This window comes from Zea mays, chromosome 2 (genome assembly GCF_902167145.1).
Source record: "Zea mays cultivar B73 chromosome 2, Zm-B73-REFERENCE-NAM-5.0, whole genome shotgun sequence".
Classification (NCBI taxonomy): Eukaryota; Viridiplantae; Streptophyta; class Magnoliopsida; order Poales; family Poaceae; genus Zea; species Zea mays.
In genome coordinates, this window is record NC_050097.1 from 5,302,384 (window position 1) to 5,320,137 (window position 17,754).

Below are 17,754 nucleotides of genomic sequence, written 5' to 3' on the forward strand. Positions count from 1 at the left end.
TTGTCGTCACCATGGTTAGAGTTGGGCGTAAGAAAGATACGACTGATCACTGAAGCCTATATTTTTTCCCGATTTGTCCAATGGTTCAATTTCCAACACGGCTATGAAATTAACCTACGACGTGAACCCCACGTTTCTGGTCAAACAAACCTTCTAAAATCTATATGTTTCCATTGAACGAGCTCAAACCATTTCATACGGCCATACCGTATACGGCACATCGCACATCTAATTGGAGAACGGATTGCCGTCTCGGCAAATGGCATCCACTCAAACCATTCCTTACGCCATGTGCATCAGTGCAAGTTCATACTAATGTAGCAATGCAAGCGGGAAATGCAACTATATAATCCCATGCATTGCACGGCTAATCTCAAAACCATCAAGCAAAGCAGAGCACCGCAAACACAGCAGAGTGACAAGGAGCTCGACCGTTTCTTCTGCAAGCAAGCAAAGATGGCCACTGCGAGAGGGATAGCCGCCATGGCGATGTTCTTCCTGGTCGCGCTCTCCGCCTCCCACACGGCGTCCTCCCTCCGCCCCGGCGCCGGCCTCGGCACGTGCCGCGCCAGCGGATACCTCCCGGGCCGCTCCGGCAACTGCGAGAAGAGCAACGACCCGGACTGCTGCGAGGACGGCAAGATGTACCCGCAGTACCGCTGCTCGCCGCCGGTGACGGCGAGCACCAAGGCCGTGCTGACGCTGAACAGCTTCGAGAAGGGCAAGGACGGCGGCGGCCCCTCGGAGTGCGACAACGCGTACCACAGCGACTCGGAGAAGGTGGTGGCGCTCTCCACGGGGTGGTTCAGCAACATGGCGCGCTGCGGGCACCGAATCAAGATCAGCGCCAACGGCAACTCCGTGTACGCCAAGGTGGTGGACGAGTGCGACTCCGTGCACGGCTGCGACGACGAGCACAACTTTGAGCCGCCGTGCGACAACAACATCGTCGATGCCTCGCCGGCGGTTTGGAACGCCCTGGGACTCGACCAGAACGTCGGGATGGTGGACATCACCTGGTCTGAGGAGTGAGAGGCAGTTCAGTGCTGTGTTTCCACTTTCCGATCCTCCATCTGTTAGCACCCGATATATGTCGCTGTCGTGTACATGCATATGATTATAGGATACAGGTCGACAGGTCGTGGGTCATTGCCATCACTAGTGTAATGTATGTGTGCCATGTCATTGTATATATAGATATAATATATATATTATTATTGAAATTTCAGCATAGAGCAGCTGGTGCAAACTTAAGTTTCATTGAAATTTCAGCGTTGACCAGGGTCAACAAAGACGGAGTTCAAGTCGAATCAGACAAGAGCGATGCAAATGCTTCCATGATGGTAATTAGCTAATGTGGGTTTCATAGTGGTACATACATATAGATAATTTCTTAAGCTTTCAACCAACCACAACTATCCCATACAGGTTCTACAAGCCTAGACCGAACTGAATTTTGATCTGATATAGGTTTGATGTCGTCATCAAAAATAAAACATGTCAGTGTTTCACTAAAAACTTTAAGAAATAAATGAGGTATGTTGTCTAGTAACCTATGTTGCCTTGATTTTGGGATACGGATATGTGATACCCAATTTTTTATATTATAGCACTCGTTTTGTTGGGCTTCTTTCTTCTGATACCTAGCGATTCATCTGCGAGGAGGTCGAGGATTGACTTTGACACGTAGTTGACTGCCCACAAACTCTATGTTCGCGGGGGTGGACACATACATTGTGGGGATGTCACAAATGTTTCCCACGAAGACTTCTGAGGAGAATAATGCTACACCAAAGATTTGGGGCCACACATTGGCGAGCGAGATGTGGACGAGACACAAATCCTCTTGAAACAGTCGAGGCCCTAGGAAGCCGAATTAATATCAAGATCTTCCATCAACCTCTAGATAGATTCAGCCACCCCTTAAGGTCTCTATAAGACCCATGGTTCTTTTATTAGGGCTAAAGCCCCCACCCCCCATTCAGAAAATTGTTTTTTTATGGGTTGAAGACTAAAGCCCCCACCCCACACACAAACCAACAAACCAGACTCAAAATATTAGTCGAATATTCAGAAAATTGAATTTTATGGGTTGAACATATATGGTAATGATTTACGGGTCACTGGATCACACTGACCGGATGGTAGCAAGTTTGCAAAAAAATTATGTACAATTCTCGCTACCATGATTAAAATTGGGCGTAAGAAAGGCCTATATATTTTTTCCGATTTGTTCAATTTCCGTACAACTATAAAATTAACCAACGACGTGAACACCACGTTTCTGGCCAAACAAATCTTCTATAATCCACATGTTGCCATTGGACTAGCTCAAACCATTTCATACGGGCATATCGTATACGGTACATCTAGTTTTTAAAAAAAAAACACACGGAAGCATCCATTACTGAAAACACCGGTGCCAAATCGTTGGGTACCATCTTTTATTTGGAATACTGTCAAAGAACATGACAGTCCCCCGACTCAAAGACTAGCTTCCGCTGCAGAGCAAATGGCATCCACTCAAACCATTCCGTACGCCATGTGCATCGATGCAAGTTCATACTAATGTAGCAATGCAAGCGGGAAATGCAACTATATAATCCCATGCACGACTAATCTCAAAACCATCAAGCAGAGCAGAGCACCACAAACACAGCAGAGTGACAAGGAGCTCGATCATTTCTTCAGGCAAGCAAAGATGGCCACTGCGAGAGGGACAGCCGCCATGGGCATGTTCTTCCTAGTCGCGCTCTCCGCCTCCCACACGGCGTCCTCCCTCCGCCCCGGCGCCGGCCTCGGCACGTGCCGCGCCAGCGGATACCTCCCGGGCCGCTCCGGCAACTGCGAGAAGAGCAACGACCCGGACTGCTGCGAGGACGGCAAGATGTATCCGCAGTACCACTGCTCGCCGCCGGTGACGGCGAGCACCAAGGCCGTGCTGACGCTCAACAGCTTCGAGAAGGGCAAGGACGGCGGCGGCCCGTCGGAGTGCGACAACGCGTACCACAGCGACTCGGAGAAGGTGGTGGCGCTCTCCACGGGGTGGTTCAGCAACATGGCGCGCTGCGGGCACCGAATCAGGATCAGCGCCAACGGCAACTCCGTGTACGCCAAGGTGGTGGACGAGTGCGACTCCGTGCATGGCTGCGATGACGAGCACAACTTTGAGCCGCCGTGCGACAACAACATCGTCGACGCCTCGCCAGCGGTTTGGGACGCCCTGGGACTCGACCAGAACGTCGGAATGGTGGACATCACCTGGTCTGAGGAGTGAGAGGCAGTTGATAACTGTGTTTCCTCCATCTGTTAGCACTTGATATATATGTCGTGTACATACATATGATTACAATGATTAGAGGATACAGATCGTGGGATCATTGCCATCACTAGTGTAATTTATGTGTGCCATGTCATTACTATATATAGATATAATATATATCATTATTGAAATTTCAGCATTGAGCAGCTAGTGCAAATTTAAGTTTCATTAAAATTTCAGCATTGAGCAGGGTCAACAAAAAATATAGATTTCAAGTCCAATCAGACAAGAGCGATGCTGCTGATGCAGATGCTTCCATGATGTTAATTAGCTAATGTGGGTTTCATTAGTGGTACATACATATAAATAATTTCTTCAGCTTTGAACCAACCGTAGCTATCTCATACAGGTTCTACAAGCCTAACCCGAACTGAATTTTGATCTGATATAGGTTGGATGCTGCCATTGAAAATAGAATATGTCAGTATTCCACTGAAAAACTTTAAGGGCTAGTTTGAGAGCTTCATTTTTCCAAGGGAAATTAGTTCATTTTCCCTTGGGAAAATGGAGTTACCAAACTAGTACTAAGAAAATAAAGAAGGTTGATGTCTAGTAATACCAAATAAAACTTACCTATAAAGTATTTCTCCTCCATTTATCATCTTCTTTGATATCAAATCAGGAGCCAGATCCTCTAAAATATTCAGCTGCTCTTCTATCTCCCCTAATAGTAAAAAAAGGCTATACGATCAGCATAGCTCAGGAAACGTCAAGTATAATTTGGAGTGTACACAGATCAAGTGATCTTCATTACCAATTTCTTCTATCTCCAAGTTGTTGGCAAGAATATTATGGAAAAGTTCCTGTTTCGTGATAAGTGAATTCTTGGTAGGATGAGAAATGTCGCAGACTATGTCAAATGTGGTATGTAGCGAAGCTATCTTTTCCTGGCTATCCACTGAGTCTACTTCGTCGATTTTGTCTTTATCAATAAATAAGACAGGACTATCTTCCTGCAAGAAAAAGGTTTGTTTGGTCAATGAAACAACCAACAGGCAAATGAACTGAAACAACCTTGGAATCAGTGTTATTAAAACTACGTTTAAACGATGTTTAAACTACGTTTAAACGTCAAACTCTAATTAGAGGTTGAAACCACATTTTAGCGTTTTGGCGTTCTAAACTGTAAAACACAGTGTTTTATGCATTTTAGACCATTAGCTACTTTTGGGCCCAGTCTATTAGTTACTTTTGAGGTTCAATCCAGGTCATGGGTAAAGTTTTGGTAAGCCACTAACCTCTCTATTTTGTATTTAATTTCATATTATTGTCTGAAATTATGATGTATTGGTATTTTTCCTGTGTTGTTTAAAACTACGTTTAAACGTTTAAAAGTCAAAATTTGATCCATGAGCGTTCCAACGTTTTATCGTTTTAATAACCTTGCTTGGAATTGTTCAAGTCTTCCAACTATTATTACAGGCTATAGCAAAATAAAATAACAGAGCAGGAAACAAGAGATCTGTTAGTCATCATACAACATGTCATATCTAGAAAACCAAGAGTACATTACTTTGCTTTTATAATGCATCTGAGCATTTCTACAGACAACAAAAGAGAAATGGTCATTCTGTCTAACAAACTTATCACTGCGCCTCAGATTATAAATTTCCAATTTTACTGGAAAACTGCTCTGGTTATTAGTATTTAATAGTTTGATGGCTGGCTTTTTTCCAAAGCATCAACAACTGCAGTGCTAGCATTCTAGGAACTATTGAACAGTCATATATACCTATTCCCTGAATATTGTGTTAGATGAAGGTAGTTAGTTAGGAAATGTATTTGACATAACCCACATTAATGTTGTTAATACACAGAATTAAATGCAGAAAGAGTTGTCCATAGTTATTAACTTATTACATTGCACACTGGGTTTTCAAAAAAAATCAGGATCCAAGCATGAGCAGTTTATGTTATTGACTATCTGTGATCTTCTAGAATGCAGTTATGTGCTATACAAACAGATAAAATTTTATGTGATGGATGGGAATCAGGTACCTCAAATGACTTGTTAAAATTCGATGAGTCTTCTGAGATCATGCCCTTTTTAGTTGTATCCGTATGTTCCACTCCATCATAATAAGGGCTTCCTACTTCAAACTTTAACAATGTATTTAGTGATCTGCGGGCAGAACTGGCTGAACATGGTTCACTAATGTGTCCACATGTGGCCTTGGGTTTGTCAAGTGAAGTCGGCAATTGCCTTTTTGGTGTCTGCATTACAGGTGTTCCAGAGAACAATGGTGACTCTGAGGTCCCTTGTTTTGGCGTACCCTCTTGACAACAAGAGATCAAATGGCGGCTTGGAGTAGCAGAAATTTCATACTTCCCTGGAACTGGAGCATGTTCATCTTCCTTTTTAGGGTTTCCGTTTGACCCTTTTGTACCATAAGCAATCACAGAACTCAAATCTGCTGGATCAGACAGCAATTGAGTCTTTTGAATTCCATCAGCAATGATTTTCTGCGACATGAGTTTTCGAAAAGATTGTGGAAAGTGGGAAGCATTTAAGAATCTCTCCTCAGTGGCACCCTGCAGAGGTGACTCAGCAGCATATCCATTGTGTACTGCCTCAAGATATAACTTCTCCCTTGGCTTTGAATTAAAGAGTTCCGGTAGGATTGCCTCAGGAATGTCTGCACCCTGCATAAATAACAATTTGCAATGAGAATGCTGAGTGAATCATCACTTTATCATGGCCTGAAGACTAACATAATCAAAACTGCATATAGGTCTATCTAACCCCCAAAAAAGAACATATAACTATATAGGTTCACTTGAAATGAAAAGACAGAACTTCAGTTGAAGTGCTTGAAATATAATAAGTGAACATCCATCAATTAACTAATACCTGAGCAAGGGCTAACTAAATTAAGTTTAGTACCTTATGATGAGCATCCAAAAAACTCAATAGCTTTGAGTAAAAAGCCTCACAAATTGTCATGGATGGAGACTGATCAGGACTTGTGCATTCCACAACATCCATTAAAAGTGTGATTTCCATATCAGCATACATGCATAGGCTCTTCTCATCATGTACTAGTATCCTCTTTATCTGGATTGCTTCTGGGAATAAATGCTTCATCTGGGCCAAATGACTGTATAATAACTTCCTGTAATGCAGAAAGATTAACATCCAACTGTAACAAACAAACAAATAATAAATACAACAACCCATATGACACTTTCATCACCATTACTACCTTTTTGTGAGAATCTCCACCTGGGTGGCAATATTATTAAATGTAGCCATCTTCTTACGCAGGTGAAGCAATCTAATAGAACTCTCCATTCTATTGAAAAGACTCAGCAAATCCTTGTGTCTTCCATTGTGAACAAGAAAGACAAGGTGAATAATCATGGCCAGGCAGCACACATGTGCATGAAATATTGAAATGATAAGAAAATGACTCACTTATCAAGCAGTTCAATGCTTTCTGAAAAAAGTGATTGGCTACTACTAGGCGAAACACTTCCATTATAGTCTTCATCATCTGTCTGACCCTCATCTTCCACCAGCTGATTTGAAAATCTGTCTCTGTACCTCTCTGCAAGCAAATTCCTTGCCAGTGAACTCACAACGACCCCTTTGCTTCTAGATTCACGTTTTTCTGGAGTGGGTGATTCAATCTCACTTCCACCATCTTCTGTCTCAACTTTCATCTTGTGCATGGTCGCAGGGCTACTCGAATCATTATCATTAGACACTTGAGAAAATCCTTTCTCAAGGTCAAGCTGAGTAGTATTCGCCTCACTCATTTTCAGCTCCAAACACTACAACAATGGGGCCATCAGTAACATGCTGCAAACTAAATCGAACATAAATCCTGAATGCATAGATGTACATGGACATGGGAGAACTTCATAAACTAGTACAGTACAATGTTATCTAAGAGTAGCAAACATTGACTTATATGTTATATGGCCATACTCATAGCCATATCCCCTAGTAATGCCACAAGGTACTTGTACTTCACAAGTATCCAATCACGAATAGATACTAATTACTTAAAAATAAAAAATACAAATCTACTTGTGGAAATATACATGAATTAGGGCCAATCCAACCCAAAAGAAACGCTGGACAGACATATCTGTGATGTCCTATGAACTATGAAGTGCCCTAAATGAAAAGACGAAATTCTAGTTTGACATCCCGCAAAACTGAATCTAAAAATCTTGTGCAATTATTAACTAAATACCTAAAAATTTGAATGAGAACTGGTCACAAATTCCCCAAACCCTAGACGTTACCTCTCGACACAGCACAACAGCTGACCAGACAAACCACTGCGCCATTCAAACCAGCGCCTGCCGATTAAAGAGGCCAAACAAATGGCCCTCCGGAGAACGCATGGGAGCACACCCGTGTGGCAGTGGGATACGAAACGAAAGCATCGCATAATTCGCAGAGCACAAGCAAACGGAGGACCAGATCTTGAAAGTATACCAGCAGATAAAGTTCGCGGTGCGCTCGGTGTCTCGAATCCGGAGGATTATGGCGCTCCGGTCTCAGGTTGTCGCCACGGGAGTCGGCCAGCGGCGCCGGTACTGGAAGGGAGAGGGGGAAAACTGGGAGGGCCCGGAGTACCGCACGGCGAATGGCAGGTGTGCGCTCAACGGCTATATTTTCGGCCCCTAACTTTTATACTTCAGCAGACGAGTCGTGGGCCCTTTTCTGTTTCGCGGCTTTCAGCCCACTTCTCGTGCTGCATGTAAGCCGGCCCATTTAGATCCATAGTTTACTCTCCCACCCAGGGATGGCAATGGGTACCCGAAACCCGAAACCCGATGGGTAAAAACCCTATTAGGGCACGGGTATGGCGGATTTTGATACCCATAGGTATTTTATTGGGTCATTTGTTATGCCCATCGGGTATGGTGGGCGTGAGTATGTTCTCTTTTGCCCCATACCCGCTACCCGATGGGGAACCCGCTAATATATGACATGTGGGTCCAGATTTATATGTCTCATATAAAATGAATGCTACGTTTTGTCCATAGTTTTGTAGAATCAATGCTATGTTTTGTGTGATTTGAAGGCATGATATTGCCATTTAATATTGAATATTGTTGAACCTGTGATAAAATTATGTTGGGTTTGATATATTTGTTATGTTGGTATTTATTTTTACGATTCAAATGATCATGTCTATCATAATGTTAATGGGTATGGGTACCCGATGGGTACCCGCTACCCATGGTGGGTATGGATATGGCGTAATTTTGTACCCATGATGGGTAGTAGGTATGGGTCAATTTTTTTCTAATGGGTATGGCTTCGTGTGTCCACTGGTACCTTACCCACTGCCATCCCTACCCCCACCACGGCCGAAACGGATCGCAGCGAGCGAAAATGGATGCACGGTTTGTGTGCGCCGCCGACTCTGAGCTCCAGCTGGCGCGGGCCCGGTGCGTCGCGCTGCAGGACCACCTCGCCGCTTCGCCGGACCTGCCACGCCATCCCGCGCTCCGCTCCCTCCTTCGCCTCGTCAACGCCGAGCTGCGCTTCCTCTCCTCGCTCCGCCTCGCCCCGGCCACGCCGCTCTCCTCCAACCTGCCCCACCTCGTGGCGCTCCACCTCGTCCTCACCCACCCTGCCATACGGAGCCCGTCCCGGCTCTCGCCGCTCCCCGGCGTAGATTTCTCCTGCGCCTTCCGCGGCCGGCCCGCGTGGGTGCTCGTGTCCGCGAGCAACCCCGCCAGGCTCGCCTGGGCCCCGCCCGGGGGTCTCCGTGCCCGCTTCGCGGCGGCGCTAGAAGCCGCGCGCGGTGCCCCGCCCGCTACGCGGCCCGAGAAGCTGCTTGTAGTCTTCTCCCGCGGTGTCGGCGTGGATATCGCGCGGGGGCTAACCGAGGGGTTCGAGGCCGTGGAGGCTGACTTGCTCGAGGAGTTCATTGGCGACTCCGAGGAGGAGAATGAGCACGGGTGGGTTGTCATCAGCTTGGACTCGAGTGAGGAGCTCAGGAATTTCAGGGCGTTCGAGATTGATGTCGTGGAGGGTGCTAGTGAGGTTTTGCTTCCATCAGACGTCGCGGTGGACGAGGTAAGTGCTGATGAGGAAGAGCTTTTGGGTTTCTGGGGATCCTTTGCTGCCTTTATGGAGAAGATGTGGAAAGTATCGAGGGAGCTGGTGAATCTGGACACCACGGCACTGGTCGCTATAGTGTCAGGGATCAGCAATGGCGGGGTAGGGAAGCTGATGGCTGCACCTGAGGCAGAGACCAGAGCAAGGTTCAAGTGCAACTACAAGTTCGTCATGGATCAGGTCGCTTGGAAATGTTTGCTTTACAGTCTAGGAGCCTGTCTTTCATCACCCAGTTCTAAATTTTGTTGATCACTTGTTTACCGCAATCGCTAATCAAGTACACAGATTTCATTGTGTTTACTTGTAATTTCTGTAAGTACGCCCACATCAAACACTTAACAGAATATTCAGAAAATTCGTTTCTGCAAAGAGTGAATCTTTATTAGAGAACTGTGTTCTTTGTAGTTAGTACTTACACAAGAATACCATGTAGTAGATCTCATCTTAAATTATTCTATGCTTGCTTTGTAGGCACAATACGAACTGCAGTTTCCAATACTCATAGAGTTACGGAAAGCAGTGGAGGGGAAGCAATGTATCATATGTGAAACTGTCAACTTGGAATTCAAAGAAATTGTTTCTATGTGTGGTGGGCCTGAGGAGAACACCAGAGCAAGACATTTGTTGAAACAACTTACGTAAGTTCTGTTACATAGCTAATTTGATTTCTCAAGGTGCAGTATTGTGTGCCACTATCTAGTAACCCTAACTTGGAATTTTGAGTGAGATTATTATGTTAGCAACTTTGAATTTTGAGTGTGATTCTTCTGTTACCGTATATTACTTACAAGTTACAACATTTATGACATAACACATCAAGTTTTTCTTTTGAGAGCTTACACATGATCAAGTTCATGAAGCACTCTTGCTCATTCATTTCCTATCGTTATGTGCATTTCATTTGTGAGGTAATCCTAAATTGTAAGTTGTTTTGTCTTTTCTAGGTACATAGCTTTTGCTATGCACCTAGAGATACGATGTGTCTAGATACATAATAAAAGTTGTCTATCTAGAAAAGCCAAAGCAACCTATAAATTGGAACGGAAGGGGTATTTTCTAAACTGGTATATAACTGAAACTGCTTTTGCTTCCAGTAACACTGAGTAAAACATGCTGCATCTACTAATTAGATGTTTTTCTGCCCTCTTCATCTGCAAATATTTGTTCTCTGACCTAGATAATATTTTCCTGATCATACAAATTGCTATCATACACATGGTAGATGTTATGACTGGAAAAGTATATGGGCGCCGGCCTAAGCAGCCAGGAAGATAAGCTAGACTGAACAGATAAGTACTCAGATAAGATAGCTAGAGTTGTTTAGATTTTCCTTAAATAAAGGTAGTTTGTTTAGATCCCCTTAAAAGGAGGAAGTCTTGTTAGGCCAGGGCAATATAGAAGCCCTCTATGCCTTTAGTTTCTAATCAGGAAAGATTAATCAAAGAAAGAGATTGAGTCTTGCCTCCCTGTTGTTCTCAACTCCATTGCTGCGCCTGAACCCTAGGTCAGGCGTCACCACGGCAATCTCTCACACCTCTTCCTCCAACCATTAGCCACTCATACAACCTCCGCAGCCGGGGTAATTCTAACAACCTGGTATCAGATATGCCAGGATCTGCTGAAGCTGAAACTGCAGCTTCAGCCCAGCCGTCGGAGTTGGCAGCAATCACCACTGCCCTTGCTGAAGTCCAGCGCCAACTGGGGCTCTTCGCCACGCAGATGGCCTCCATGTCCTCCCGCATTGCCGCGGTGGAATCCACCCCAGGAACATCGGCCATGGCGCCGCCACCAGACTGCCCCTACGACATGCCTGGATATGGTGGACTGCCACCGGCTATGACAGCGGCCGATGGCCACCTTCCACCACCACCCACCACCATATCCGCACCAGCACACACCACCACCTCACTTCCACCGCACCTGCTGCCGTTACCACATTCACCGTCTCCCATTCCATCCTTTCCCCCACTACCGCACACCATACCCAGTGCTTTCTCTCCACCACCATCTGCTGCTGTTCCTCGCTTCCACCGCTTGGAGTTTGCAACCTTTGATGGCAAGGAAGATCCAATGCACTGGTTGACTCGATGTGAACAATTCTTCGAGGGACAACGCACGTTGGAAGAGGAGAAAGTCTGGTTGGCTTCATATCACATGCTCGGTGCTGCACGGACTTGGTACAGCCAGCTCCTGCGTGATGAACCACCCCTGTCATGGGGGCGTTTCAAGCAGCTATGCCAACTCCGATTTGGACCACCGCTTCACAGCAACCCACTCGGGGAATTGGCAAGGCTTCCATTCCGGACAACAGTGGAGGATTATCAGGAGAGGTTCTGGGATTTACTGGCCCACACCACGCCACTCACTCCGGAACAGAAGGTACAACTCTTCACGGCAGGTCTTCCAGAGCGTATCAAGATCGATGTCGAACTTATGGCTCCTCGGGATCTCAATCATGCATTAAGTTTGGCAAGAGCATATGAACGAAGGGCTCAGGCACTCGACGTCCACCAGACATCAACTACCAGCAAGTCGTCGAGGCCTCCCCAGCAGCCGTCATTTCCTATTCCAGCACAACAGTCCACTATAACAGTAGCAGCACCAACCAGCACGGGGGCACAACGTCCATTTAAGAAGCTCACCCCCGGCGAGATGGCTGAGCGCCGCAAACAGGGACTGTGTTACAACTGTGACGAACAATACGTTCGTGGTCATCGGTGCCCGCGTCTATTCTATCTGGAGGTCACAGATTCTGAAGAGGATACAGGAATCGAGGATGAATCCAATCCAGAGGATCCAGCACCCATTATTTCACTCCACGTCTTAACAGGCATCCGCTCAGAGGGCACCATGCAACTGCAAGTCGACATTCGGGGATACACCCTCACAGCTCTTCTTGGCACGGGCTCTACCCACAATTTTGTCAGCCTCAAAACTGCAGATGGGCTGCAGCTAGCCTACAATTCCAACCAAGGTTTCCAGGCCACAGTAGCAAATGGCGACAAGATTCACTGCCGACAGATTGCTAACAGTATTGGTATGTCCATTGCCGGTGAAGAGTTCTTGATGGACGCATATGCCATTCCTCTAGATTCCTTTGACATTATATTGGGTATCACATTTCTGCGTACTTTGGGACCATCCTTTGGGATCTTGAAGATCTATGTATGGCATTCTGGAGGAGAGGACAACGTATTCTCTGGAAGGGACTAGGTTCACAACGCTGGGACATTTCCATGAGACCTGCAGTCCGGTCACTCAAGGCAGAGCCCAAACCTATGATGGAATGTCTGCTACAGCAGCTTCAGGAAGTGTTTGAGACACCTAGTGGCCTTCCCCCAGCTAGGTGCTGCGATCACCGGATTCATCTCCTCCCAGGAACAGCACCAGTAGCAGTACGACCTTACAGATATCCACAGCTCCAGAAAGATGAACTTGAAGCCCAGTGTAAGGCCATGCTCCAACAAGGCATCATCCGTCACAGCACATCGGCTTTCTCAGCCCCAGTATTGTTAGTAAAGAAAAGTGACAATTCTTGGCGCTTTTGCATTGACTACAGAGCCTTGAATGAGAAGACAGTAAAGGATAAATATCCTATACCTGTAGTGGATGAATTGTTGGACGAACTTCAGGGTGCAAGATTCTTCACCAAATTGGATCTGCGTTCAGGTTATCACCAGGTCCGTGTTCACCCCGATGATGTGCACAAAACAGCCTTCCAGACACATCATGGTCATTTTGAATTCTTGGTCATGCCATTTGGTCTCTCCAATGCCCCGGCAACATTCCAGGCCCTCATGAATGAAGTGTTGGGACAGTTCCTTCGGCGATTTGTGCTCGTATTTTTTGATGACATTCTCATTTACAGTGCATCATGGTCTGACCACCTAATACATGTCAAGGCGGTTTTGGAGTCCCTGAAAGCCAACAAGCTGTTCGCCAAGCAGTCTAAGTGTTCCTTTGGAACCACAACCGTCACCTATCTGGGACATGTGATTTCTGCAGAGGGAGTCGCCATGGATAGTGCCAAGGTGGAGGCTGTCACCTCCTGGCCACAGCCACAGGCACCACGAGGACTGCGAGGATTTCTGGGGTTGGCAGGCTACTATCGCAAGTTTATCAAGGGTTTTGGAGTAATAGCTGCACCACTAACAAAACTCCTAAAAAAAGAGGGTTTCCAGTGGAGTCCGGAGGCAGACAAAGCATTTGAGGCACTGAAAAGAGCTCTCTCTACAGCCCCTGTCTTGCAACTCCCAAATTTTGCCAACTCATTCATTGTTGACTGTGATGCGTCCGGCTCAGGTTTTGGCGCTGTACTGCATCAAGATGAGGGACCAACAGCCGCCCCTTTGCAGCCCGACATGTCAAGCTCGCTGCATATGAGAGAGAACTCATTGGACTGGTACAAGCAGTACGCCATTGGCGTCCATACTTGTGGGGCAGGAAATTTGTGGTACGTACAGACCATTTCAGCCTCAAGTATATGCTCGATCAACGGCTCTCAACTGTACCTCAGCATCAGTGGATTAGTAAGCTATTTGGTTTCGACTTCAAGGTGGAATATAGGGCTGGCCGACTAAATACAGTAGCAGACGCTCTTTCGCGCAGGGAAACCACCAGTGGATCGGTCTATACGATCTCAACACCAACCTTTCAACTCTACAAAGACCTCCAGCAAGACTGTGCAAGCAACCAAGAGTTTCAGCTCCTGCACAATCAGATCAGCACAGGGCAGCAGGGTGCGCCATGGCAGATCAAAGAGGGACTCATAATGCATGGCAATCAGATTTTTGTACCACAATCCTCCAGCATACTTCCTGCTATCCTGCACACAGCCCACTCCGCAGGCCACGGCGGCATCCAGAAAACCCTGCAAAGGTTGAGGACAGATTTCTTTGTTCACAGGGACAGGGCACTGGTTAGAGATTGGGTTCGTTCTTGTGCAGTTTGCCAGCAAAACAAAACAGAAACACTCCATCCAGCAGGACTATTGCAACCCTTGGAGGTACCAGCTCAGATTTGGTCAGACATCTCAATGGATTTCATCGAAGCCCTACCAAAGGTATATGGCAAATCAGTCATTCTTACAGTCGTCGATCGATTCTCCAAATATGCCCACTTCATTCCATTGAGTCATCCATACACAGCAGCCACAGTAGCAAGGGCATTCTTTGATGAGATTGTCCGACTGCATGGGTTCCCAAGCTCTATAGTCAGTGACCGAGACCCAGTGTTCACGGGACACATTTGGAGGGACCTTTTCAAGCTAGCCGGCGTCAAACTAAGGATGAGCACAGCCTTTCATCCACAGACTGATGGGCAATCCGAAGTGGTCAATAAAACTATCGCCATGTACCTGCGCTGCATCACAGGGGATCGTCCGAGGGCCTGGGTTGACTGGATTGCTTGGGCTGAATATTGCTACAATACCTCTTATCACTCAGCCCTGAAGACAACCCCGTTTAAAGTGGTCTATGGCAGAGACCCCCCTCCACTCATCCCGTACTAGCAAGGAGCAGCAGCTACACCAACTATAGAAGAAATGTTTCGCGAACGGGACTGCTTTCTCGCGGAAGTCAGAGACAGACTCCTACAGGCCCAGGAACATGCTAGGCGGTTTTATGATGGCCATCACCGAGATCTGGAGTTCAAGGTGGGCGACTGGGTTTGGCTACGCCTGTTACACCGACAGGCACAATCACTGGTCAGCCGACCAAAAGGGAAACTGGGACCAAGGTATGCAGGGCCCTTCCAAGTTCTGGAACGCATCGGCTCAGTGGCATACCGTCTGTAATTGCCTAAAGGAGCCCGCATCCATGATGTTTTCCACGTAGGACTACTCAAGCCTTTCAGAGGATCACCTCCTGTTCTACCACCAGCTCTGCCAGTACTAGAAAACGGCAGGCTTCTGCCCACACCACAAAAAGTTCTCAAAGCTCGACTTCAGCGTGGTAAATGGTTCATTCTGGTTCAGTGGAATGCAGAGCAGCTAGAGCAGGCCACATGGGAGCCCCTGCAGCAATTCAGAACTTCCTACCCACAATTTCAGCTCGAGGACGAGCTGTTCGTCGAGGGAGGGAGAGATGTTATGACTGGAAAAGTATATGGGCACCGGCCTAAGCAGCCAGGAAGATAAGCTAGACTGAGCAGATAAGTACTCAGATAAGATAGCTAGAGTCGTTTAGATTTTCCTTAAATAAAGGTAGTTTGTTTAGATCCCCTTAAAAGGAGGAAGTCTTGTTAGGCCAGGGCAATATATAAGCCCTCTATGCCTTTAGTTTGTAATCAGGAAAGATTAATCAAAGAAAGAGATTGAGTCTTGCCTCCCTGTTGTTCTCAACTCCATTGCTGCGCCTGAACCCTAGGTCAGGCGTCACCACGGCAATCTCTCACACCTCTTCCTCCAACCCTCCAACCATTAGCCACTCATACAACCTCCGCAGCCGGGGTAATTCTAACAGTAGCAGTGTTCTTAAGGCGTCGCCTAGGCATCCAGTCCCTCGGAGAAATCTTGCCGCCTTGCCTGCCTAGGCGTTAAGGCGGTTGTTCTGTTCACTTGCTCGCCTAGGCGCCTTAAGAACACTGCATAGTAGACTAGGAACTTTCTTATTTGCCACAAGTCACTGTTTATCATACCCAGAGTATTTTCTAAATTGGTATATAACTGAAACTGCTTTTGCTTCTAGTAACACTGAGTGGAACATGCTGCATCTGCTGGCTAGCTGTTTTCCTGCCCTCTTCGCCTGCAAATAGTTGTTCTCTGACCTAGATAATATTTTCCTGTTCATACAAATTGGTATCGTACCCATGGTAGACTAGTAACTTTCCTATTTTCCACAAGTCACTGATTATCATATCCAGTGTGTTTGGGGCTTGCAAATGGTCTTGAATTCGTTTTTCTTAAACCACGCAAGTACGCAACCAGTATCTTACAGAGTATTTACGAACACTTTTTGGGCCTGCAGCATTGTCCCAGACAATCCTTCAGCACGAATGATGGATCTTCCAACCACAAGGAAGCTCGCGATGAAAAATAAAATTGTTTTTGGCACAGGTGACCATTGGCGGGCCCCTACTTTGACTGCTAACATGGGTTTTGTAAGAGCTGTTTCCCAGTCTGGTATGTCCTTGCTAACCATCGAGCACCGACCTCGGGCGCTGATTGGTCTGTGACAGTTAGTATGCCATAACTATTCTATAGGTGTTTTGAGATCCTAACGTTTGTAATTCTGCCCCTTCTGAACATTAAACAATATGAAGTTCTGGTAATTGTAGTTGTCCTACTCCTAGAACTATGGTGTAGTGTAGGATGTCCTAGTTTACTCCAGTGTCTAGTACTGCGAGCTTTGTCCATGACTGTGTAACTGGTCCAGATCCACTGGAGTTTATTCGAGCGAGAATGCTTACTATCTGTACTTGTATCCTTGACGTCAAAGTCAAGCAAAGCATATGTACAATATGAATGAACGCATCAGCATGAATGACTCGTTGGCAGCGTGAATTGTTGCAGCTGATAGCTGTTGATCGGGCTTTTGGTTTAGCTTTTTTTATAGCTTTTTTGAAAATCTAGCTATGAAAAAAATCTGGAGATCTAGTTGTACAGAGAATCTGGCAATCTGGCTATACAGAGAATCTGAGCATCAAGATTACGTGCGGAGGAAGATTAAAGAGTATATGATGTAGGATTTAGAAATTGACGATTTTCTATTAGTGCAACGACTCGGTGGATTATATGTTCACGTTGATTTTGGATAGTTTTGATAAATAATTCTCATAAGTTGGATAATTCTCGTAAGTTGGATGTTCGGCAATCTACAGCAAACAGGGCCGATGCATACTGAATTGTTGTATCTTGAGCCATTAGCTAAACGTACGAGATGTCGAGATTCTCACTGGACAATCTGCTATTACCAAAAAAAATACACGATAGCTGTCATTAAGTTTTAAGCGATATTACATCCACCTAACAAAAATTAAGAATTGTTATTGTTGAGTAAATGAAATCCTTACATTTTCTAAGAAAATGAGATGAAAAATGTAAACAGGCGTTTGGCAGAGCTTAGCTATGCTCCTAGTGAGAATCAATCACTCTCATGTAACCAAACGACAAAAAACTGAATTACTCCATGGTAGGAGCGAAGTAAATCTAAACTTTATTTTGTACTTGAGAGTGGGAATAAAAAAGACTCTCTTCCCGTTGCTCTCCACTCTCCAACCCCTCATAAATCGCTTCATGAACTATTTGTCAAACGATTTTCGTAAAATAGATTCACTACTACTAGATAATCATACTATTTGTCAAACGATTTTCGTAAAATAGATTCACTACTACTAGATACTACTA

At 45.7% G+C, this 17,754-nt stretch overlaps 3 protein-coding genes across 4 annotated transcripts; 2 read left to right on the forward strand and 1 right to left on the reverse strand.

Moving 5' to 3' along the window:
• Positions 1–354: 354 nt before the first annotated feature.
• Positions 355–3,444, forward strand: LOC103648352 (uncharacterized). Its single transcript, XM_008672836.4, has 2 exons — positions 355–1,025; positions 2,803–3,444. Exons 1-2 carry the CDS (start codon positions 355–357, stop codon positions 3,275–3,277), a joined length of 1,146 nt encoding a protein of 381 aa, XP_008671058.3. The 3' UTR covers positions 3,278–3,444.
• On the reverse strand, positions 2,409–7,940 carry LOC100280492 (CDT1a protein). Of its 2 annotated transcripts, NM_001407790.1 has the most exons (9): positions 7,773–7,940; positions 6,738–7,096; positions 6,526–6,645; positions 6,207–6,435; positions 5,321–5,965; positions 4,077–4,275; positions 3,896–3,986; positions 3,623–3,721; positions 2,409–3,266 (listed from the first exon to the last, which is right to left on the reverse strand). In NM_001407790.1, the coding sequence occupies exons 2-8, from the start codon at positions 7,079–7,081 to the stop codon at positions 3,664–3,666; spliced, it is 1,686 nt and encodes a 561-aa protein (NP_001394719.1). In that variant the 5' UTR covers positions 7,082–7,096; positions 7,773–7,940; the 3' UTR covers positions 2,409–3,266; positions 3,623–3,663. The 2 variants fall into 2 exon arrangements, with proteins under 2 accessions (NP_001394719.1, NP_001146884.2); NM_001153412.2 differs by lacking the exon at positions 2,409–3,266 and having other exon boundaries at positions 3,462–3,721.
• A 732-nt stretch (positions 7,941–8,672) lies between these two features.
• Positions 8,673–16,880, forward strand: LOC100276539 (uncharacterized). The gene is made up of 3 exons (NM_001150303.1): positions 8,673–9,590; positions 9,882–10,048; positions 16,376–16,880. Exons 1-3 carry the CDS (start codon positions 8,679–8,681, stop codon positions 16,581–16,583), a joined length of 1,287 nt encoding a protein of 428 aa, NP_001143775.1. The 5' UTR covers positions 8,673–8,678; the 3' UTR covers positions 16,584–16,880.
• Positions 16,881–17,754: the final 874 nt, after the last annotated feature.